At 47.0% G+C, this 24573-nt stretch overlaps 1 protein-coding gene across 2 annotated transcripts in view; it reads left to right on the forward strand.

The window, feature by feature from the left end:
- ttll9 (tubulin tyrosine ligase-like family, member 9) overlaps positions 1–24573 on the forward strand; it is a 120816-nt gene that overhangs the window by 38638 nt on the left and 57605 nt on the right. Inside the window, exons 5-6 of one of the 2 annotated variants that reach the window (XM_078236335.1) lie at positions 1327–1512; positions 13996–14064. In XM_078236335.1, coding sequence (XP_078092461.1) covers positions 1327–1512; positions 13996–14064 — 255 coding nt within the window. The remainder of the gene's footprint in view (positions 1–1326; positions 1513–13995; positions 14065–24573) is intronic. The other variant, XM_078236336.1, reaches the window with a different exon arrangement.

Here is a 24573-nt window from a genome sequence, read left to right on the forward strand (position 1 = left end):
CATTGCGCAAGCTTGGGTTGTTTTTGTTGAAGCAGAGAAAAATGAGGGACAACCTGATCGGGGTGTACAAGATTATGAGAGACATGGACAGAGTGGATAAGGAGCAGCTGTTCCCCTAATTTGAAGGGTCAGTCATGAGGGGGCAAAGGTTCAAGGTGAGGGGGGGGGGGGGGGATGTTTAGGGGGGGTGTGAGGGAAAACCTTTTTACCCAGAGGGTGGTGACAGTCTGGAATGCACTGCCTGGGAGGGTGGTAGAGGCGGGTGGTCTCACATCCTTTAAAAAGTATCTGGATGATCACTTGGCACATCATAACATTCAAGGCTATGGGCCATGTGCTAGTATATGGGATTAGGTGGGAGTTCAGGTGTTTCTAATGTGTCGGTCCAGACTTGCTGGACTAAAGGTCCTCTTTTGTGCTATATGGTTCTATGAATCTATGGTGACACTCCTGTGTCGCACATTGGGACATTTAACTCTGGTTAAGGCCCTACAGTCAACTCCCGTTGTTCTGAGGGTTCTGTTCCCACAAGATCTCACAAAGGGTGAAATTGCAAACATACTCTCTATGTGGGAAAGACGTGGGAGAGGTGAGAGCTTAACTTTTATTCTGCTAATTCTCGAATACCATAGATGAGGGAACTTTCGGGGCACATACTGTGGTTGGATACACAAAGAAATTTGTGCAGATAAACAAATTGACAATGGAGAGGATAGTGGACCACAGGAGTTGACTGTGTATATATCCAAGTTGTTGTTGAGAGTTAAGAGGCTTGACATAGCAGTTACAAAGGTTTTGTTAGATCATGTTCAGGTGGCACAGTGGTTAGCACTGCTGCCTCACAGCGCCAGAGACCCAGGTTCAATTCCGGCCTTGGGTCACTGTCTGTGTGGATTTTGCACATTCTCACCGTGTCTGCATGTATTTCTTCTGGGTGTTCTGGTTTCCTCCCAAAGATGTGCAGGTTAGGCTAATTGGTCATGCTAAATTGACCAGTGTCAGAGGGATTAGCAGGGTAAATGTGTGGGGTTACAGGAATAAGGTCTGGGTGGGATTGTGGTCGGTACAGACTCAATGGGCTTAATGGCCTCCTTCTGTATTGTAAGGATTCTGTGTTTATCATTCACATTAACAATAGTCCCATTTCCATCTACTATGCCCTTGCCTGACCCTGCACACCTTGGAATTATGTATAGGCCACAGTTAATGAAATGTGTTGTGATGAATTGTTACGGGTGAACAGTAACCTAATTAGTTCTTACACTGGTATATAAATTGACATATCTAAGCTTTAGATCTTCACAGTCTTCTTTTCTTACATGCAAGCTGACACGGAAAAACTTCATGGTAAAAAACCTCAAGAGGTTTCGTAAACAGCTGGAACGTGAGCAGGGCAAACTGGAGGCAGCTAAATGTGATTTCTTTCCAAAGACCTTTGAGCTCCCAGTCGAGTACCACCTCTTTGTCGAGGAATTCAAGAGGAATCCTGGAATTACCTGGATTATGAAACCGGTGAGAAAATACACGCCAAGTAGGCACAGAGGACGGGGAACATTTTTTCAAATTCTCACACTGCCTATAGCGTACCCCAGTCTCTTCTCCACCTGGGTACCCCACACACTGCCCACAGTGTCCCAGTTCCTGCTCTGTACCTTTCCTGGGTACCCCACACACTGCCCACAGTGTACCCCAGTCTCTGCTCTACCCGGTACCCCACACACTGCCCACAGTGTACCCCAGTCTCTGCTCTACCCGGTACCCCACACACTGCCCACAGTGTACCCCAGTCTCTGCTCTACCCGGTATCCCACATACTGCCCACAGTGTACCCCAGTCCCTGCACTACCCAGTACCCCACATACTGCCCACAGCGTACCCCAGTCTCTGCTCTACCCGGTACCCCACACACTGCCCACAGTGTACCTCAGTCCCTGCTCAGTACCTTTGTCGGGTATCTCACACACTGCTCAGTGTACCCCAGTCCCTGCTCTACCCGGGTATCCACACTGCTCATAGTGTACCCCAGTCCCTGCTGTACCTGGGTACCCACACACTGCCCACAGTGTACCCCAGTCCCTGCTCTACCCAGGTACCCACACACTGCCCACAGTGTACCCCAGTCCCTGCTCTACTCGGTACCTCACACACTGCCCACAGAGTACCCCAGTCCCTCCTGCGAACCTTCCCCGGGGACCCACACACTGCCCACATTGTACCCCAGTCCTTGCTCTACCCGGTTACCAACACACTGCCCACAGTATACCCCAGTCCCTGCTCTACCCGGTATCTCACACTGCCCACAGCCTACCCCAGTCCCTGCTCCGTACCTTTCCCAGGTACCTCACACACTGCCCACAGTGTACCCCAGTCCCTGCTCTACCCGGTATCTCACACACTGCCCACAGTGTACCCCAGTCCCTGCTCTACCCGGGTACGCCATGCACTGCCCACAGTGTACCCCAGTCCCTGCTCTACTGGGTATCTCACGCATTGCCCACAGTTCCTGCTCCATACCTTTCCCGGGTACACCACGCACTGCCCACAGTGTAACCCAGTCCCTGTTCTACCTGGGTACCCACACACTGCCCACAGTGTACCCCAGTCCCTGCTCTACCCGGATATCTCACGCACTGCCCACAGAGTACCCCAGTCCCTGCTCTACTGGATATCTCACGCACTGCCCACAGCATATCTCAGTCTTTGCTCCACCCAGTATCTCTCTCATTGCCCACAGTGTACCCCAGCCCCTGCTCTACCCGGGTACCCACACACTGTCCACAGTGTACCCTAGTCCCTGCTCTCCCAGGTACCCACGCACTGCCCACAGTCTACCCAGTCCCTGCTCCGTATCTTTCCCGAGTACCCCATACACAGTGTACCCCAGTCCCTGCTCCATACCTTCCCCGGGTATCCCACACACTGCTCATAGTGTTCCAGTCCCTGCTCCTATCTTTCCCGGGTACCCATATACTGCCCGCTGTGTACCCCAGTCCTTCCTCTACCCGGGTACTCACACACTGTCAGCACTGTACCCCAGCCCCACCTAGTACCTCACACACTACCCACATTGTACCCCAGTTCCTGCTCCGTAACTTTCCCGGGTACCCCACACACTGCCCATAGAGTGTCCCAGTCCTTGCTGCATCAGGGCACACCACATACTGCTCCTTCCGCACCCCCCCCCCGCCGCACCCCACACACTGTCCACAGTTTACCCCAGTGCTTGCTCTACCCGGGTACCTCACACACTGCCCACAGTGTTCCCCAGTCCCTGCTCTACCCGGTATCCCACACACTGCCCACAGTGTACCCCTCTCCCTGCTCTACCCGGTTACTCCACACACTGCCAATAGTGTACCCCAGTCCCTGCTCCCTCTGGGTGTAAGGGGAAACACAGTAAGAAGTCTCACAACACCAGGTTAAAGTCCAACAGGTTTATTTGGTAGCACAAGCTTTCGGAGTGCTGCCCCTTCATCAGGTGAGTGGGAGTTGTGTTCATAAACAAGGCATATATAGACACAAACTCAATTTACAAGATAATGGTTGGAATGCGAGTCTTTACAGGTAATCAAGTCTTAAAGGTACAGACAATGTGAGTGGAGAGAGGGTTGAAGAGGTGTGTATTGTCTCCAGCCAGGACAGTTAGTGAGATTTTGCAAGCCCAGGCAAGTCATGGGGGTTACAGATAGTGTGACATGAACCCAAGATCCTGGTTGAGGCCATCCTCATGTGTGCGGAACTTGGCTATCAGTTTTTGCTCAGCGATTCTGCGTTGTCGTGTGTCGTGAAGGCCGAGTCTTTGTCTATATATGCCCTGTTTGTGAACACAACTCCCACTCACCTGAGGAAGGTGCAGTGCTCCGAAAGCTTGTGCTACCAAATAAACCATTGGACTTTAACCTGGTGTTATGAGACTTCTTACTGTGCTTACCCCAGTCCAATGCCGGCATCTCCACATCATGTGAGGGGGAAAGCCAGGGTTGTAGACTTGCGGGGGAGGGGGGTGGGGGGGGGGGGTGGAGTCTGTGAGGGCTGAGTTGCATTTTGGAGGGAGGGAGGGAGATGTTATGATGGGTTTGGGGATCTATGGGGAGGGAGAGTTGTGACCCTGTGATAGGGGGAATGCAGTAAAAAGTTTAACAACACCAGGTTAAAGTCCAACAGGTTTATTTGGTAGCAAAAGCCACACAAGCTTTCGAGGCTCTAAGCCCCTTCTTCAGGGATGACCTGAAGAAGGGGCTTAGAGCCTCGAAAGCTTGTGTGGCTTTTGCTACCAAATAAACCTGTTGGACTTTAACCTGGTGTTGTTAAACTTTTTACTGTGTTTACCCCAGTCCAACGCCGGCATCTCCACATCATAGGGGGAATGGGCAGGAGAAAAGTAGTGTAACTGTTGTTTGAAGTCCAGAATCAAGCTTCCTAGTTAAAAGATGAATCTGATTTTTGCAAAGCTTGAATTGAAACTGATAAAAATGTGGGATTGACTGTGCAAACGCCTGCTCTTTCAGGCATTTCATAAAAATCAAGATCAGTTTCATTCGTAATATGAAGTCTCATTATCAGTCTGACAGTCAAAAACACAGAAAATTGAAGGCAAGGCAAGAGGACGAAGTTAGGCAAAAATACAGTTTGTCATTTTACTTTTAAAAGCTTGAAGTATTGAACAGTGCACAAATTGCACATTCATTCTCATCCACCAAAAGTATGGGTGAATTATCTAATGACTTAGACTTTCTGATTTCTGTAGGTATCATATTGTCTGAAAAAGTTGAACAAGAAGTGGACACTGAAATGACAGCAGAACTACATGATTTTGCTGATTTGTTTGTTGATCTAGATTCATCTAGGGGATTTTCACAGTAACTTCATTGCAGTGTTAATGTAAGCCTACTTGTGACAATAATAAATAACATTAAACCTTAAACTGAAGTGAGGGATGAAACCTACCCAGGAGAAATTGCCTTATGGCCAAAACCTGTTTCACTGGCTATGATAGAATATTTCATACCAAATAAACCAGAGAACATTGGTAATATGGAAAATTTGAGAAAAGAGTTTGAGGTTGGAGGCCAAAAGTGAGTTAGAAGTCTTCATATGCCCCACTTTCTGAGGGTGAAGAGAAATGGGATGATGGAAAGGAGAAATTGGTTGGTTTTTTGTTTCAGAAACCTCTAAGGCAGTCTACTGTTATGTTTGCAAATTATTTCCTGACTCTAGTAAAGGGAAACGAGCATTTGTCTAACTGGAGAAACGTTGGAAGAGATCTTGCTGATCATGAAACTTCCAAAGCTCATATTAAAGCTATTTGAGCATTCGCTCAAAGGTATACATTATCTGGAAGAATTGATTTTGCATTATCGGCTGAGTTTGAAAGGAGTATTCTTATTGGAGGAAAGTGCTGAGACGTATTGTTACCATAGTCAAACTTCTGTCTTCCTTGTGACTATCTTTAAGGATATGATGAGCCATCATTGTCAACTCGAAGAGGTAATTTTTAAGCCTGCCTTGACTGTTCCAGTGAATTTGATGAGCTTCTGAAAGAGCATTTGGAAATTTATCAATATTGTGGCTCAGGGAATACACAGAACCTATAATGACTTCATCACTAGAATAGTAGAGCAGCTCAGAAACCACTTTACTTATGAAGTAAAAGATGTCAAATACTACTCCATAATAGTTGATTCAATGCCAGATGTGAGTCACGTGGACTAGTTAACATTAATTTTAAGATATATGACCACCGGTGGTGAAGTTTTAGAGTGATTTCTCTGTTTTGTCCAGCTACAGTCCCATGCTTCTGAGTGCCTGGAAGACAACTTGTTTGGAAATCATTGCAAATTTAGGTTTGGACATCAAAAATTGTCATGGGCAGAGCTTCAATACCGCTGCAAGTATGGCAAGAAAATATTCAGGTCTACAAGCAAGGCTGAACAATGCAAGCTCCGATGCATTATTCATCTCACATTCCAGTCACTCCTCAAATTTAATCTGCAATGCTGCAGCTAATCCTGTGAAGAAACTGTACATTTTTTTTTACTTTGTTCAAAGCATGTATGCCTTTCAGGGTTTCCACACATAGGTGGAATATATTGCAATCACCCTTGGAGCAGGCAAGTGGAAAACATTTGATGGTCAAAATAATTTGTGACAGCAGGGTGGTCCACTCATGCATTTCCTGTTTTGACTTTGAAAGTGAACTTTGCTGATATAAAGGAAAACCTTATTAGACATAGCCACATTAAATTCAGAAAAACCCTGTGTGAAAGCTGAAGCAAAATCCTTAGCAGAGAAGTTTAAAAAGTACAATGTTGTTGTTTTTAACTCTTGTGTGGAACCAATTACTTCAAAGAATTAATGCCATCAGGAAATCACTGCAAAATGTTGAAACACCTTTATTGAATGCTGCACAATTGGGAGCCTCAGTTAAAGGTTTTGTCATGTAAGTTCGAAATGACTAGCTCAGTGGAAGCCGAGGCACTAACGTTAGCAAAACATACAGGTCTCTCTGATGATGAGAAACATTCAGGAAGTTATTTTTTGATGAAACTAGAGACAGTGAAATCACTTTAAAAGCGAAAGAGAAGATCATCGTTGAGACTGTGAATGTTATTTGCGACGCATTAATGGTGCAATTGCAGAGTAAAAGTGCATCTCTAAAGAAAAATTTATTTTGCGTGCTTTTCAACAGAGGTTCGGATGAAATGTTAAAAGCCATTGCAGTAAAAAATTAAGTGAATTATATCAGGAGGACATAAACACAAATCCTTTTGAAGATGAGAGACATGGACAGAGTGGATAAGTAGCAGCTGGTCCCCTGCTGTCAGGACGGCATGGTGGCACAGTGATTAGCACTGCTACAGGGACCTGGGTTCGATTCCCGCTTGGGTCACTGTCTGTGTGGAGTTTGCACATTCTCCCCTGCGTGGGTTTCCTCTGGGTGCTCCGGTTTCCTCCCACAGTCCAAAGATGTGGGGGTTAGGTAAATTGGCTATGCTAAATTGCCCCTTAGTGTCCCGGGATGTGTAGATTAGAATGATTAGCAGAGTAAATATGTGGGATTACAGGGATAGGGCCTGGGTGGGATTATTGTAAGTGCAAACTTGATGGGCCGAATGGCCTTCTTCTGCACTGTCGGGTTTCTATGATAAGAATTTCTATGATGAAGTGAAACATTCATTCATTTCATCGATAATGATGAGCTCTGTGATTTGAGATCACCAGTTGATTTGTTCTGACTTGTACATGATGGTTTGCTGGCAACCTTTCCAAATGTGGAAACCATTCTGAAAATACTTTGAACAATACGTGTCACAAATGCTTCCAGTGAACATTCTTTTTCTGTATTGAAAACAGTTAAAAGTTATTTTGCGAAGTAGGATGAGTCAGGAACATTTGACGTTCAGCAATATTGATGATTGAAAGTGCGCCTTTACAAGATTTTACCTATGATGATATAATTGATGATTTTGTGAAGAAAAAAGAATCGAAATTGCAAAGTCAACCAGGGATGAAGTAAGAAAATCTTAAAAATCTGCCCTTTTTCCATATTCTCTTGTTTAAATTCTGTTTTTCCAAAATGGACCATTGCTGGTCTGATATAATAGCTGCAGCTGGTCACATGCTGATAGTTCTACCACCATCGCTCTCGATGTTGAAGAGTCAGTGGATGGGAGGCTGGTTTGCGTGACGGATTGGGCTACATTCACGACCTTTTGCAAGGAATTACAAAAGGTCGTGAATGTAGCCCAATCCATCACGCAAACCAACCTCCCACCCATTGACTGTCTACACTTTCCGCTGCCTCGGCAAAGCAGCCAGCATAATTAAGGACCCCACGCACCCTGGACATTCTCTCTTCCACCTTCTTCCTTCGGGAAAAAGATACAAAAGTCTGAGGTCACGTACCAACCGACTCAAGAACAGCTTCTTCCCTGCTGCTGTCAGACTTTTGAATGGACCTACCTCACATTAAGTTGATCTTTCTCTACACCCGAGCTATGACTGTAACACTATATCCTGCACTCTCTCGTTTCCTTCTCTATGAACGGTATGTTTTGTCTGTTTGCACGCAAAAAACAATACTTTTCACTGTAAATAAATGTGACAATAATAAATCAAATCAAATTAGATCAAATCAAAAGAGACTGGCCTTCAGAAAGTCTCTTCAGGACAAAGAACAGAATCCTGCAGGCAGAGCCACTGGACTTGGATTTGGACTTGCTGGACACTCCATTCACACAAACTTATGGCAATAGCTTCTTTGATTTTGTGAGAGGAAGTAAGGAAGTTAACAATTGAAACTGAATGAGACTCTGAAATATACTGAATAGGCATCTTGCTGACTGGAGTAATTGCTCCTGCACTGGACTGGCTCATTCTGCCCTGCACTGGCCTCTGCTGCATTGGTGTAATTGGCTGATTTCTCCACCTCATTGCTCATCAGCAAGTTCCACCTTTGCTCGCCTCAAGACTCACATCGCAATAGTGACCATCTTTACCGTCATTCTGACAAGAGTTAAGCTTGGATTTCAACTCAGCAGGGTATTCACACAGGCATGTTTTTACAAGTTAAAAAACACTAAAGCAGTGCTTCAGCTATTGAGTTCTATGGGGCGAGGGTGTGCGGGGTCGGGAGGGATGAGTTCAGTTGGGTGGTTAAGAGTTAAAGGACAGTGTGGAGCCCCACAAACTGTAAATCCGCCTCTGCCAGTCCTTGCTTCTTGCTGGGTACCCTGCACACTGCCCACTGTGTACCCCAGTCCCTGGTTCCCCCCAGGTACCTCCCACACTGACCAGCGTGCACCCCATTGAATGAAGATTGTATGAAGAGAGATAGTCTATTCATCAATCATCATCATATTCTGCCTATAACAGTCAATAATATAATCCTGAAGGCTGTAGATAACATTATCTATCTCTGAAGCACAACCTCAGCATTGCCTGCATTGATAGTGAGGGGCAAAATAGAATTGCCAGAGCAAGCTGAGCATATGCTCTTTTACATATGAGACAGTGGAGGAAATGAGGTATCAAACTTAAAACAAACCTATATATAAAGCCGTGGTAATATCTACACTCCGTATAGGCTGATAATACAGAGTCTACTTACTCCAGACTATTAAGCAGTTGGACAAATTCCCGATGAGATGCATTTGGATCATTATGGGCTTCAGATTGAAGGACAAAGTTCCCAATACTGAGTTACTTCATGAGCAGAAATATCTGGAATTCTAACTTTTATCACCATTGGCGGCACGGAGGCACAATGGTTAGCACTGCTGCCTCACAACGCCAAAGACCTGGGTTCAATTCAGCCGTGGGGTCACTATGTTTGGAGTTTGCATGTTCTCCTTGTGTCTGCATGGATTTCCTCCGGGTGCTTCAGTTTCCTCCCACACTCCAAAGATGTGTAGGTTAGGTTGATTGGCCAAGGTAAACTGCCCCTTAGTGTCAGGGGGATGAGCAGGATAAATATGTGGGGTTACAGGATTGGGTCTGCGTGGGATTGTGTCAGTGCAGACTCAATGGCCTGAATGGCCTCCTTCTGCACTGTAGGGTTTCTATCATTCTATGATCATCAGAGCCCATCTCAAATGAAACAAATCCTTGTAAGAACAGGATATGGTGCTCAACTCATCGAACAACAATTCCGAACCACCACAGCAAAAAACCGCACCGACCTCCTCAGAAGACAAGCACGGGACACGACCGACAGAGTACCCTTCATCGTCCAGTACTTCCCCGGAGTGGAGAAGCTACGACATCTTCGGAGCCTTCAACATATCATCGATGAAGACAAACATCTTGCCAAGGCCATCCCCACAGCCCCGCTACTTGCCTTCAAACAACCGCGCAACCTCAAACAGACCATTGTCTGCAGCAAACTACCCAGCCTTCAGGAGAACATCAACCACGAAAGCACACAACCCTGCCACAGCAACCTCTGCAAGACGTGCCGGATCATTGACACGGATGTCATCATCACACGTGAGAACACTATCCAAAGAACAAAGAACAGTACAGCACAGGAAACAGGCCCTTCGGCCCTCCAAGCCTATGCCGCTCATTGGTCCAACTAGACCATTCGTTTGTATCCCTCCATTCCCAGACTGCTCATGTGACTATCCAGGTAAGTCTTAAACGATGCCAGCGTGTCTGCCTCCACCACCCTACTTGGCAGCGCATTCCAGGCCCCCACCACTGTCTGTGTAAAAAACGTCCCTCTGATATCTGAGTTATACCTCGCCCCTCTCACCTTGAGCCTGTGACCCCTCGTGATCGTCACCTCCGACCTGGGAAAAAGCTTCCCACTGTTCACCCTATCTATGCCCTTCATAATTTTATACACCTCTATTAGGTCTCCCCTCATTCTCTGTCTTTCCAGGAAGAACAAGCCCAGTTTACCCAATCTCTCCTCATAGCTAAGACCCTCCATACCAGGCAACATCCTGGTAAACCTCTGCACTCTCTCGAAAGCCTCCACGTCCTTCTGGTAGTGCGGTAACCAGAACTGGACGCAGTACTCCAAATGTGGCCTAACCAGCATTCTATACAGCTGCAACATCAGACTCCAGCTTTTATACTCTATACCCTGTCCTATAAAGGCAAGCATACCATATGCCTTCTTCACCACCTTCTCCACCTGTGCTGCCACCTTCAAGGATTTGTGGACTTGCACACCTAGGTCCCTCTGTGTTTCTATACTCTTGATGGCTCTGCCATTTATTGTATAACTCCCCCCTACATTAGTTCTTCCAAAATGCATCACTTCGCATTTATCTGGATTAAATTCCATCTGCCATTTCTCCGCCCAATTTTCCAGCCTATCTATATCCTGCTGTATTGTCCGACAATGTTCATCGCTATCCGCAAGTCCAGCCGACTCAACTTTGTGTCATCCGCAAACTTGCTGATAACACCAGTTACACCTTCTTCCAAACCATTTATGTATATCACAAATAGCAGAGGCCCCAGTACAGAGCCCTGCGGAACACCACTGGTCACAGACCTCCAGCCGGAAAAAGACCCTTTGACTGCTACCCTCTGTCTTCTGTGGCCAAGCCAGTTTTCTACCCATCTAGCCACCTCTCCTTGTATCCCATGAGCCTTAACCTTCTTAACCAACCTGCCATGAGGGACTTTATCAAATGCTTTACTGAAATCCACTTAGCCGACATCCACGGCCCTTCCTTCGTCAACCGTTTTTGTCACTTCCTCAAAAAACTCCACCAAATTTGTAAGACACGACCTCCCTCTTACAAAACCATGCTGTCTGTCACTAATGAGATTGTTCCGTTCTAAATGCGCATACATCCTGTCTCTAAGAATCCTCTCCAACAACTTCCCTACCACGGACGTCAAGCTCACTGGCCTATAATTATCCGGGTTATCCCTGCTACCCTTCTTAAATAACGGTACCACATTCGCTATCCTCCAATCCTCAGGGACCTCACCTGTGTCCAATGAAGAGACAAAGATTTCCGTCAGAGGCCCAGCAATTACATCTCTTGTCTCCCTGAGCAGTCTAGGATGGATGCCATCAGGCCCTGGGGATTTGTCAGTTTTAATGTTACCTAAAAAACCTAACACTTCCTCCCTTGTAATGGAGATTCTCTCTCACGGGTCAACACCTCCCTCTGAGACACTCCCAGTCAACAAGTCCCTCTCCTTTGTGAATATCGATGCAAAGTATTCATTTAGGGTCTCCCCTATTCCCTTGGGTTCTAAGCATAATTCCCCTCCTTTGTCCCTGAGAGGTCCGACTTTTTCCCTGACAACTCTTTTGTTCCTAACATATGAATAAAATGCCTTAGGGTTCTCCTTAATCCTGTCTGCCAAGAACATTTCGTGACCTCTTTTTGACCTTCTAACTCCCCTTTTGAGTTCTTTCCTACTCTCTCTGTATTCCTCCAGAGCTCCATCTGTTTTCAGTTGCCTGGACCTAACGTGCGTCTCTCTTTTCTTTTTGATCAGATCCTCAATTTCCCTGGTTATCCACAGCTCTCGAATCCTACCTTTCCTATCCTTCCTTTTTACAGGCACATGCCTGTCCTGCAGCCTTATCAGCTGTTCCTTAAAAGACTCCCACATGCCAGACGTGGACTTAACCCCTGAACAACCTCTCCCAATCAACAGCCACCAATTCCTGCCTAATCCGGCTATAGTTAGCCTTCCTCCAATTTATCACCCTGCCCATAGGACAGAACTCGTCCTTGTCCATTACTATCCTAAAGTTAACAGAGTTGTGGTCGCTATTTTGCCACATGTTCCCCTACCGAAATTTTGATGACCTGACTGGGCTCATTTCCCAGAACTAGATCCAGTATAGCCCCCTCTCTAGTTGGACTATCTACATACTGTTCCAAAGAACCTTCCAGTATGCATTTTACAAATTCCTCCCCGTCCAGACCCCCAGTCCTAAGCACTTTCCAGTCTATATCAGGGAAATTGAAGTCTCCCACTAGAACAACCCTATTTTTTCTGCACATATCCAGAATCTCCTGACACATCCGTTCCTCCACTTCCCGTGGGCTGTTGCGTGGACTGTAGTATACCCACCAGGTGGGTGGCCTGTAGTATATCCACCAGGTACACGGTACATACTCATGTGACTCGGCCAATGTTGTCTACCTGATACGCTGCAGGAAAGGATATCCCGAGGCATGGTACATTGGCGAGACCATGCAAACGCTATGACAGTAGATGAACGGACACTGCTTGACAATCACCAGGCAGGAGTGTTCCCTTCCCGTCAGGGAACACTTCAACAATCAAGGGCATTCAGCCTCTCCAAGCGTTCTCCAAGGCGGCCTTCAAGACACACGACAATGCAGAATTGCCGAGCAGAAACTGATAGCCAAGTTCTGCATGCATGAGGACAGCCTCAACCGGGATCTTGGGGTCATGTCACACTATGTGTAACCCCCACCATTTGGCCTGGGCTTGCAAAATCCTACTAACTGTCCTGGCTTGAGACAACTCACACCTCTTTAACCTGTAATTAAACCTCCTTCCACTTGCATTGTCTGTACCTGTAAAGACTTGATTACCTGTAAAGACTCACATTCCAACCATTATCTTGCAATTGAGTCTTTGTCTCTATATGCCCCATTTGTGAACCCAATTCTCCATTCACCTGATGAAGGAGCAGTGCTCTGAAATCTCGTAATACCAAATAAACCTGTTGGATTTTAACCTGGTGTTGTGAGACTTTTTACTGTGCCCACCCCAGTCCAACGCCGGCATCTTCACATCATCTCAAATGAAGTGGACATGTAGTACGTATGACTAAACAATAAAATCCCTTAGGCAGTCATGTATTCACAACTAAACTTGGACACCACCTGCAAGGTAAGCTGAAACTAAAGTTCTAGAACTCCTTGAAGATGAATCCCGGGAAACGTGGCATGACCACCATGACCTGAGAGAAAAATGAACAAGAAAGAACTATCTGCGCAATTGGGATTAGCTTAATGATAGAAACTGGGCGGCCTGGACAAGTTGGGCTGTTTCCATGCTGTAAATCTCTATGACTGTACCTGGGGAGTGATATCAAGTGACGTTATTTCCGTTGAACTGGCAGCTATGGACAAATGACAAGGTAGAAAGACAAAATCGAAAATGTTCTACCCTCTGGAAAGCTATGGTCTGAAATTGGCTCCACAGCCATGTTAGACCACACAACAGATGATTCTACATCTCTTCTTCAATAACAAAGAGAAACTGATGACGACAATGCATTGAGATTGCTTTCTGGTAGAGGAAAGGAAGCTGAGAAATTGGTAAAGAATGTGAGTATTTGTGTAGTTTAAAGTCACCTCAGTGAGTGAGCCATTGCCCAATGAGCCTGTGCAATACAAGCAGCCATACATCAGCCAATGATTTTTCAGGAAGTAGATGATGTATTCCATTCTACCTGTACCCAGCCTGGGGAAAGCTAGTGATTTCACATGTCATGCTGCTTAGTAACTGACATAGCATTTCTGTTCTACTTAGGTTGCAAGGTCACAGGGCAAAGGAATCTTTCTGTTTCGAAAACTCAAAGATATCATGGAGTGGAGAAAGGTAATATTCTAGAAAATATTACTTCAATTTCGGGAGGTTGTGTAATTGATCTCCTTAGTGTCTTATCTCTGCTGTGAGTGAGATCGATCTCTCTGCTGCCCATTTTCTCAGTGCGGAGTGAAATTGATTTCCCTGCTGTCTGTTTCCTCACTGGTAAATTCATCTCCTTTATGCCAATTTCCCTGTGCTGGGTGACCCATTTGACCTCCAAAATGGCGATTATGACACCAATCAATTGTCTGTGCATGCTTTATAACACTATTCTGACAACCAGTGTGGTCATTTGGAGCACATTGCTCCAAGTAATTTCCTCTCTTCAACACACACAGCTTAATATGTTTTCAGTAGCAGCAAAGACACCCAGGCAATGCTATTTAAAAGGATCATCATGATGCTGTTTGTCCTGATTACTACTGGCTGTTTCAGTGATTGTTTCCAGAGTTGTTTAAAATCACTGGAGTCCACATGGAGTGGTGTGGCAGGTGCTGTAAGTCCTTCTCCTGACTTCAAGACACAAAGCACTTGCTCCCAGGTGGGTGTATTGATTTGTGTTGCTCTTAGACTACAGCATGATGGAGTTGATGGGTAGAGGTGGCACGGAGCAGGACAAACTGATAGAATACAGAGAAAGAGGCAGACGGGATCTCTGCAGGAGGGTATATTCACCCAATCTGTTCAGGGAGCACTGAACCTCATTAAGAAACAGTGTACTGGATGTCAAGATGTATTATTCCGTGTTTATTTCCTCATGTTATCTAATGGGTTATCAGGTCATAGAGTCATAAAGGTTTAGAGCATGGAAACAGGCCCTTCGGCCCAACTTGTCCATGCTGCCCTTAGTTTTTTAAAACCCCTAAACTAATCCCAATTGCCTGCATTTGGCCCATATCCCTCTATACCCATCGTACCCATGTAACTATCTAAATGCTTTTTAAAAGATAAAATTGTACCCGCCTCTACTACTACCTCTGGCAGCTTGTTCCAGACACTCACCACCCTCTGTGTGAAAAAGGTCGGTGCAGACTCGATGGCCCGAATGGCCTCTTTCGGTACTGTAGGGTTTCTATGATTTCTATGAGAGTCTTGATTTTAGTACTGCTGACCAATCAGTGTTGACTTGACTGATTTGAATCTGAACAAGAGCTTGGTGGTTAACTGTTCCCCGGTTCATTCTCCATGGCAACACCTCTACTAATCAGAGTCACTGGTCAACCAATCAGCTCTCTCTTCTCATGCAGTATGAATGATTATTCCTTTACTATATGTATTCTTGTGAATTGTTCTGATGAGTGCAAGATGAAAAGCTTTGAAGCATGTCTCTTTTTTTCAGCAACACTTATATTCAGCATCTTCCAGCCTCCTGGAATATTCCCCCATCGCCACCATGATGAATCGTAAGCCATTGAATCCATCAGGTGGTCGGAGGCATGGTTGTGCAGTGCCCATTGAGCATGGCAGCCTGACAGTGCCCACCTGACACCCTGAGTGCCTGGTTGGGCACCATGAGCGTGCCAGGGGTAGTGCCAAGGAAGTGGGGCCTGAGTGGGGAGGGAGGCAGGGCTATGATGGGGTGGGGTATGTACAATGGCAGGGGGGCTTATGCAGGGGAGGAGCTGTGCAAGGGTGATATGTAAGTGAGGGGAGCTATGCAAAGGGGGGATGAGGTATGCAAGGCGGGATGGTTGTTACTTTGTTTGAGGCCTGATGTAAAGACTAATAAAAGACCACGAGGTAGGTGGGAGTAAACTAACTGGAACTGTTTATAAACGCATCTATTCTCTTGCACAGTCAGCACAAGACTGACTAGGCAAACTCCACCCAGGATGGACACTGAGTCCCGGGTCACCTGACCTATTCTCTTAAAGGGGCATGCCGTAACTACAGAACACTCCTCCTCATTACTTCAAATTCCCTCAAATAACACATTTACATTAATATTCATTTAAAAGTCTACATGGACGTAATGGCCATGATTCTCCCAAAAAAGTTCTAAGTGTCGAATTCACAAGAAAACTGTTGTAAATCACACTGTTTTGTTTCAGTGTGACTTCAGACTTAAATCTCCCACACTCTGTGCAATGCAGAGGTCACAATCGTGAATATAATTAAAAGCTCAGGCGGGGCCGGGGGGGGGGGGGGGGGGGGGGGGTTGCGGCGGGCGCAGTCTATTAGCGCCGGAGGCTGACAGTTCTGGAACTCTGTACATACGCAGTGGCCTTGCAGTTTGCTGGCTAGCTCAATCGCTGGCCAGCCTGGGACCCTCGCAGTGCTGCCCCTCCATCGTGCCCCTCCCCCTCCCCTCCCCACCCAACAGCCTGCTCACAGCCCCCATGACCATTCCTGGGCTAGCTCCAACCTTCCTCCTATCCCAGACCACTTGATCTTCAGCCACATCCCCCCCCCCCCCCCGCCCCAGCCTGCCCCGATTGTTGGCCTCCCTTCAGCCCCCATCGATCGCAATGTCAGAGTGACAGCGGGACCCCCCCGGCCCTGCCCTGCCCCCAGCAGGCCTCACCATGATTGGCCCTACCCCCTTGGTACTACCCGATGCCCAATGGGCCGTGCCAAGGTGCCCCTGGGCATGGGCACTTTGTCCCTTGGGCAGTGTCAGGGGGCATAGGCTGGCACTGCCAGAGTGCCCAAGCCCAGGGGGCACCACCCTCCACCGCCCGACCCCCTGGGAGGCCCAATTGCCCCCCTTCATTCAAGCGGAGTCATCCCGCTAGTTCCCCGAAAGTGGGGAGCTGACCTGAACCCCACTGGAATGAAATACTCCTGACGGCGTGGGAGATGCCAGCGGGTCCAGAGAATTCAATCCTGGGCCTGTTAGTCACATTAAAATTAGATGTAAAGTATTTACTTGGTGTTCCCGCCGGTTTCCAGCACAGCTCAGACAGCGCTGGATATCTGGTGCTGGGAGACGCGCATACGTCAGGAACGCATGCGCGAATCCCACAAATTGGCCCATGTGCGAATCCCACAAATTGGCCCATGTGCGAATCCCACAAATTGGCCCATGTGCGAATCCCACAAATTGGCCCACACGCGATTCTCCCGGCCCACCATGCTAAAAATTTTATTTTTGAACTTGGAGATGGGAGAATCGGCCCCAATGTCCCCCTTCTTTTATACCTGTGATGACATATTAATATTTCCCACAATAGGATTGGTCCTAGGTTGCCAAAACCATCAGATTTAAATTTAACAGGTTTTTGGTATCTAAATGCCTGATTCAAATTGATTGGCTAAATTCAGAAGCCTGTTGTCTTGGTAAAAACTGCTGCTTGGCCTTTCGATACAAATCATAGAATCATAAAATCTTACAATGCAGAAGGACGCCATTTGGCCCATCGAATCTGCACCAGCCACAATCCCACCCAGGCCCTATCCCCATAACCCCATGCATTTACCCCAAGACACTAGGGAGCAATTTACCATGGCAATGTTTTAGTGTGGGGCTCCCACTTGCATTTTGTTTTAACTCTCTAAGCACAGAAAAAGCACCACCTTTAGTAGAGACCGTGCAATGCTTTCTCCTTAGTATTTTACAATTTTACAAACATCAATCTACAATTACTCTACCCAACTTCGCAACACAGGTAACACTGGGCCCCATGAAAAGAGAGTATAGGGAATTAGGGAGACAGCTGAGAAGGAGGAAAGCAAAGGTAGTAATCTCAGGATTGCTGCCTGTGCCACGGGAGGGTCAGGGCAGGAATGGAGTGAGGTGGAGGATGAATGTGTGGCTGAGGGACTGGTGCAGGGGGCAGGGATTTGGGTTCCTGGACCATTGGGACCTCTTTAGGGGAAGATGTGACCTGTACACAAAAAACGGGTGGCACTTGAATCCCAGGGGGACCAATATCCTGGCGGGAGGTTTGGCTAAGGCTACTGGGGAGAGTTTAAACTAGATAGGTTGGGGGGAGGGGATCGAGACGAGGTGACTGGGAGCGAGGAAGTTAGCTCGCAAACAGAGAAGGGTTATAGACAGTGCAAGAGGGAGGATGGACGGGGGATAGAGAAGGGGAGAGCTCAGACCAAAGGATTGAGATGTGTTTACTTTAATGCCAGGAGTATAGTGAATAAAGGAGATGAACTCAGAGCGTGGATCGATGCCTGGAAGTGTGATGTGGTGGCCATTACGGAGACTTGGATGTCTCAGGGACAGGACTGGATTCAGATGTTTCTGGAAGGACAGGGAGGGAGGCAAGAGAGGGGGTGGCGTGGCACTGCTGATCAGGAATAGTGTCACAGCTGTAGAGAAGGTGTATGCTGTGGAGGGATTGTCTACAGAGTCTCTGTGGGTGGAAGTTCGGAGTGGGAAGGGGTCGATCACTTTGCTGGGAGTTTTCTATCGGCCGCCCAATAGTGACAGGGAGGTGGAGGAGCAGATAGGGAAACAGATCCTGGAGAGTTGCAATAATAGCAGAGTTGTTGTGATGGGAGACTTTAATTTCCCAAACATAGATTGGAATATCCCTAGGGTAAGAGGATTGGATGGGGAGGAGTTCATTAGGTGTGTTCAGGAGGGTTTCCTGACACAGCATGTGGACAAGCCTACAAGAGGAGAGGCTGTACTTGATCTGATACTGACCAATGAGCCTGGACAGGTGTCAGATCTCTCAGTGGGAGAGCATCTTGGGGATAGCGATCATAACTCTATCTCCTTTATGCTTGCGTTGGTAAAAGAGAGGATCAGGCAAGCTAGGAAAGTGTTTATATGGAGTAAGGGGAAATATGAAGACATTAGACAGCAAATTAGAGGAGTAAATTGGAAGGAGGTATTCTCGGGGAAATGTACTGAAGAGAGGTGGCAGTTTTTCAAGGAATGTCTGTCTCGCGTTCGACAGGACAATGTTCCGAGCAGACAGGGAGGAGTTGGTAGGTTAAAGGAACCGTGGTGCACGAAAGCTGTGCGGGACCTAGTCGAGAAGAAAAGGAAAGCGTACAAAAGGTTCAGAGAGCTTGGTGAAGATAGGGATCTAGATGAGTATATGGCTTGTAGGAAGGGACTAAAGAAGGAAATTAGGAGAGCCAGAAGGGGTCACGAGAAGGCCTTGGCAAGTAGAATTAAGGAAAACCCTAAGGCGTTCCATAAATATGTGAAGAATAAAAGGATGAGACGTGAAGGAATAGGGCCCATAAAAGGTGAAGGCGGGAAAATCAGTACGGAACCAGTAGAAATGGCAGAGGTGCTTAATGAGTATTTTGCCTCGGTTTTCACAGAGGAGAAGGACTTGGGTGGATGTACTGTGGGCTTGCGGGGTGGACTGGAAAGATTGAGTATGTGGACTTTAACAAAGAGGTTGTGCTGGAATCTTTGAATGGCATCAAGATAGATAAGTCACCGGGTCCGGATGGGATGTACCCCAGGTTACTGTGGGAGACGAGGGAAGAGATTGCAGAGCCTCTGGTGATGATCTTTGCGTTGTCTATGGAGACAGGAGAGGTGCCAGAGGATTGGAGGATTGCGAATGTGGTTCCTATTTTCAAGAAGGGGAATAGGGATAGCCCAGGAAATTACCGACCGGTGAGTCTAACCTCAGTGGTTGGTCAGCTGATGGAGAAGATCCTGAGGGACAAGATTTATGAGCATTTAGAGAGGTTTAGTATGCTCAAGAATACTCAGCATGGCTTTGTCAAGGGCAGATCGTGCCTTACGAGCCTGGTGGAGTTCTTCGAAAATGTGACTAAACACATTGACGAAGGGAAAGTGGTAGATGTGGTTTATATGGACGCAAGGCATTCGATAAGGTCCCCCATGCAAGGCTTCTGGAAAAAGTGAGAGGGCATGGGATCCAAGGGGCTGCTGCCCTGTGGATCCAGAACTGGCTTGCTCAAAGGAGGCGGAGAGTGTGTATCGATGGGTCTTTTTCTAAATGGAGGTCGGTCACCAGTGGAGTGCCCCAGGGATCTGTTCTGGGACCCTTGCTGTTTGTCATTTTCATAAATGACCTGGATGAGTAAGTGGAGGGATGGGTTGGTAAGTTTGCTGACGACACAAAGGTTGGTGGGGTTGTGGATAGTGTGGAGGGATGTCAGAAGTTACAGAGGGACATAGATAGGATGCAAGACTGGGCGGAGAAGTGGCAGATGGACTTCAACCCAGCTAAATGCGTAGTGGTCCATTTTGGCAGGTCAAATGGGATGAAGGAGTACAATATAAAGGGAAAGACTCTTAGTACTGTGGAGGATCAGAAGGACCTTGGGGTCCGAGTCCATAGGACTCTAAAATCGGCCCCGCGGGTGGAGGAGGTGGTTAAGAAGGCGTATGGTGTGCTGGCCTTTATCACTCGAGGGATTGAGTTTAGGAGTCCGGGGATAATGATGCAGCTATATAAGACCCTCGTCTGACCCCACTTGGAGTACTGTGCTCAGTTCTGGTTGCCTCATTACAGGAAGGATGTGGAAAAGATTGAAAGGGTGCAGAGGCGATTTACAAGGATGTTGCCTGGATTGAGTGGCATGCCTTATGAGGATAGGTTGAGGGAGCTCGGTCTTTTCTCCTTGGAGAGACGTAGGATGAGAGGAGACCTAATAGAGGTATATAAGATGTTGAGAGGCATAGATCGGGTGGACTCTCAGAGGCTTTTTCCCAGGGTGGAAATAGCTGCTAGGAGAGGACACAGGTTTAAGGTGCTGGGGGGTAGGTACAGGGGAAATGTTAGGGGGAAGTTTTTCACACACGGGGTGGTGGGCGAGTGGAATCGGCTGCCGTTAGTGGTGGTGGAGGCAAACTCAATAGGGTCTTTTAAGAGACTCCTGGATGAGTACATGGGACTTAATAGGATGGAGGTTTATAGATAGGCCTAAAAGGTAGGGATATGTTCGGCACAACTTGTGGGGCCGAAGGGCCTATTTTGTGCTGTAGTTTTCTATGTTTCCATGTTTCTATGTTTCTAGGTCACCCACTTAGAATTTGGTCCATTGCCCTCTGGAAAAAGGTTGGTGCCAACGTGATGCTAAAAGGAAGACGCTTGTTGCGGAAGGGCCCCCAATTAGTTATTATCTTCAAGGGTGTTTGGGACTCTTCCGCGACCCCCATTTGAAGTTAGGCCTGAGACAAGTCCATCTTCAAAACTTTCTTTCATCCTTCTAATTGACGAAACAGATCCTTAATAAGAGGAATTGTGTATTGACCTGCACACAGTGCTGGGTTAATGGTTACCTTGAAGTCCCTACATTGTGCCATCAGTCTTCAAAACTGGCACAATTGGGATGGCCCATTCGCTGGTCATGACTGCTTCCAGCACCTCCATGCTCAACAGTCATTCCAGAATGGCTTATGGCATCGGTCGTGCCTTCAGACTCCTTGGATGAACCGCTGTCTTTAGTCGAATCTCAATCTTGACCCCTTTCATCTCACCCAGGGTCTCCCTGAAAACGTAGTTATATCTCTCCAGGATATCCTGTAAACTTGGCCTCAAATCCACCAGCCTATTTACCACACCCCAGTTTAATTTTACTTTCTGCAGCAGGAGAGTACAAACACGGCAGGGAAGTCACTCTTGACCACATACAACGGTAGCTCCATACACTGGTCCCTCAGTTGTACCTATACTAGTATATATCCTCTCAGTGGCACCATTTGCGCCATATAAATACGTAAGGTGATTTTTGAAGGCTTCAACGGCAGTGTTTTCAACTTGTCCCTGTTTACTGAGTCCAGAATCGGTGATACTGCTGTCACCATATCTACTTCCATTTTGATTACCTTCCCTTCTACCTTGGGAAGGACCCAGAATCCATCGGCTTTCCTCGAATCGATAATATATTCAGTCAGAACTCGTCGATTTGGGTTCTTCTGCCTCCTTTGCAGATTCGGCAGACTCCCTGACACCTTCTTGGCTTGCGGCATACATCTTGTGCCTAGTCTTCAGGTTGGTCTCTCTCCACTCCCCTTGTCTCTTTTAAATGCACCCTTCATTTTGAGCAAAATGTCCCACCCGTTTACACCAGCAGCTTTGGGCTTCACGAGTCCAACATGTGGACTCTTTGTGGCCAGACATTTTACAGTTGACACCACGTTATGTTGCGCTTCGGCTACTTCACGTACTGGGGTACTGACACCCAACTGGCATCATTTGCAGCCAGTTCCATAGGAGTAGCTATCTCAAAAGCCACTTTAAAATCTAGATCTTTTGTCAGCAGCTTCCGTTGTATCGCTTTATTGCGAAGCCCATGAACCAAATGGTCCCTCAAGGATCCTGTAGGAAAACGCCAAATTCGCTTTGCTCAGCATGTCTCTTTAACACTGCCACAAATGGCACGATGGATTCACCTTCCAATTACATTCTCTTATGAAATCGAAAGCATTCTGCTATCACAAGTGGCTTTGGAGCATAATGATTTCTTAGTATTTTGCACAACTCTACTAGCGGTTTCTCTGCAGGTTTCTCAGGTTGTATGAGGCTTCTTAATGTCGCAAACATTTTACTCCCAAATTACTTAAGAAAACGGCTACTGTGAGTTCATCATCTACCTTATTTGCTTTAAATAAGAGTGGAAACGCTTCATTTATAGCATCAAGCTCTGCATATCTTTGTTGACCCACCCTTTTCTGTTTCTGTTGGTGGGGGTTCTGTAACCACTTTTTAGTGTACTTTTGCCACTCTTTGCACCACCACTCCCTCACTGACTGTGCTCCCTTACTCTTCCTGTTGGTTGCAGTCCAAGTACCCTCACAAGTGCTTCCTTCCCGACAGTCTCGGTGCTTCCGGTGGAGAAATCCCTCTCCTATACCTGGCCTTCGACTGTAGCCCCAATCCCCTTGCAACCACTGCCTTCAGCCCATTTTCCAGCTTTTGTGGCATCAAATGCGGTCCGAGTCCCCTCGCTACCGCTTCCATCAACGTCTAGGCCTGTTCCCTTAATCTACCTCAACGATTTGTGTTGTTTTCGGAGTCCAGGATGACGTCAATCTTCCTCCGTCTCCCGAAAAATCGGCAGTGGTAGGCCATGGGCAGTGACTCAGCCTCGTCACCAATCATTATGTATGAGTTCTGATATACTGACTAATAAAAGACCACGAGGTACGTGGGAGTAAACTAACTGGAACTATTTATTAACACGATTATGCCCTAGCAGTGTCAGCACAAGACTGGCTAGGCGAACTCCACTCACCTGACCCATTCTATTATAGAGGCATACCCCAACATACATAACAGTGGGCGGGAGGGCCTGAGGGGGGCATACGGGATCTGCCAGGGGACTCATCAGGAAGGTCATGCCGAAGCTGGCGGCCCATGTTGGTGTGGGGGAAGAACATGATGATGGGGGTGGTGGTCCAGTGTTGTGGGGGGCAGTTACAGGAGATCTCCCAGTGAACTGAGTTGCACCCTGAGCAACCACGTCCCAGCGCTCTGACGCGGCTTCCCCGATGTATTTAGGTTCCTCCCTCAATCTCCCAGCGGTCAGAACAACTGACAGTGTGGGAAGATTGCCTTGTTGAATTCACTCAAAAAACCGGTGTGGTGCATTCCCATTTTCAGACTTTTATGACAGGGCAGTGGATGTTGTATACATGGACTTTAGTAAAGCCTTCGATAAAGTTCCTCATGGCAGGCTGATACAGAAGGTGAAGTCATATGGGATCCGAGGTGAGCTGGTAAGATGGATACAAAACTGGCTTGGGCATAGAAGGCAGAGAGTAACAATGGAAGGGTACTTTTCTAACTGGAGGTGTTCTGTGGGATCAGTGCTGGGGCCTCTGTTGTTTGTAATGTATATAAATGACTTGGAGGAAGGTGTAGGTGGTCTGATTAGTAAATTTGTAGATGATACAAAAATTGGGGGAGTAGCGGATAGTGAGGAGGATTGTCAGAGGACACAACAAGATATAGACCGGTTGGAGACTTGGCCGGAGAAATGGCAGACGGAATTTAACCCGGACAAATGTGAGGTGATGCCATTTGGAAGGTCTACTGCAGAAGGAAAGTATACAGTAAATGATAGAGCCCTTAAAAATATTAGCATACAGAGGGATCTAGGTGTGCAGATCCACAGTTCCCTGAAGGTGGCAACTCAGGTGGACAAGGTGGTCAAGAAGGCGTTTGGCATGCTGGCCTTCATTGGTCGGGGCATTGGGTATAGGAATTGGAAAATCATGTTGCAGCTGTATAAAACTTTGGTTAGGTCGCATTTGGAGTATTATGTACAATTCTGGTCGCCACACCACTGTTGATGCATTGGAAAGAGTGCAGAAGAGATTTACCAGGATGTTGCCTGGTTTGGAGGATATGGACTATGAAGAAAGGTTGCACAAATTAGGATTGTTTTCATTGGAGAGTCGAAGGATGAGGGGGGGACCTGATAGAGGTTTACAAGATTACGACAGTCTTGGATAGAGTGGATAGTCAGAGTCTTTTTCCCAGGGTCGAAGAGTCAATTACTCGGGGGCATAGGTTGAAAGTGAGAGGGGGAATGTTTAGGAGAGATGTTGGGGGACAGTTTTTCACACACAGGGTGGTGAATGCCTGGAACGCGCAGCCGGAGGAGATGGTGGAAGCA

The sequence above is a fragment of the Mustelus asterias genome, chromosome 20, assembly GCF_964213995.1.
Source record: "Mustelus asterias chromosome 20, sMusAst1.hap1.1, whole genome shotgun sequence".
Lineage (NCBI taxonomy): Eukaryota > Metazoa > Chordata > Chondrichthyes > Carcharhiniformes > Triakidae > Mustelus > Mustelus asterias.